Source organism: Ogataea philodendri, assembly GCF_020536065.1.
Source record: "Ogataea philodendri strain CBS6075 chromosome Unknown scaffold103, whole genome shotgun sequence".
NCBI lineage: Eukaryota > Fungi > Ascomycota > Pichiomycetes > Pichiales > Pichiaceae > Ogataea > Ogataea philodendri.
Window position 1 is genome coordinate 1 of NW_025763982.1, and position 427 is coordinate 427.

At 57.1% G+C, this 427-nt stretch overlaps 2 protein-coding genes across 2 annotated transcripts; one reads left to right on the forward strand and one right to left on the reverse strand.

Annotated features, from left to right (window-relative positions):
- On the reverse strand, positions 1-427 carry OGAPHI_003544 (uncharacterized protein; the record flags this gene model as incomplete). The annotated part of the gene is made up of 1 exon (XM_046204529.1): positions 1-349. A coding segment is annotated over one exon (349 nt), but the record flags the coding sequence as incomplete, so codon positions are not given.
- On the forward strand, positions 21-299 carry OGAPHI_003545 (uncharacterized protein; the record flags this gene model as incomplete). The annotated part of the gene is made up of 1 exon (XM_046204530.1): positions 21-299. The coding sequence occupies one exon, from the start codon at positions 21-23 to the stop codon at positions 297-299; it is 279 nt and encodes a 92-aa protein (XP_046061575.1).

The following is a 427-nucleotide window of genomic DNA, read 5'->3' on the forward strand; positions in this document are numbered from 1 at the left end:
CAGCAGGTGTGATGGTGGAGATGGCGGTGGTGCCAGTACGTGTCACTCCGTCCTCACCCTCAGATGGGAAGTACGAGATCACAACCGTCTTAGAGCTTCCGTCATCCTCAGTAACTGTGCTCGTCACAACAGGTGGCTGCGAGTATGGCTCAGGCGACGTGAACACTCCCTCGTCCACCTGGTCGAATGACGCCATCGTGGTGGTGATCGTCACCGTCTTCCCGTCAGAATCAGTAGTGGTGATGTGCGACACTACCTCAGTGATCGTGTGCCCATCAGACGTCACTGTCGTCGTGTAGTCGGCAGTGATGGTCCTGACAGTGGATGTCACTGTCCGCGTCACACCATCCTCGCCCACAGACGGGAAGTACGAGATCACAACAGTGTCAACTACTCCGTCAGACTCGCTCACCGTCCGCGTCACCAC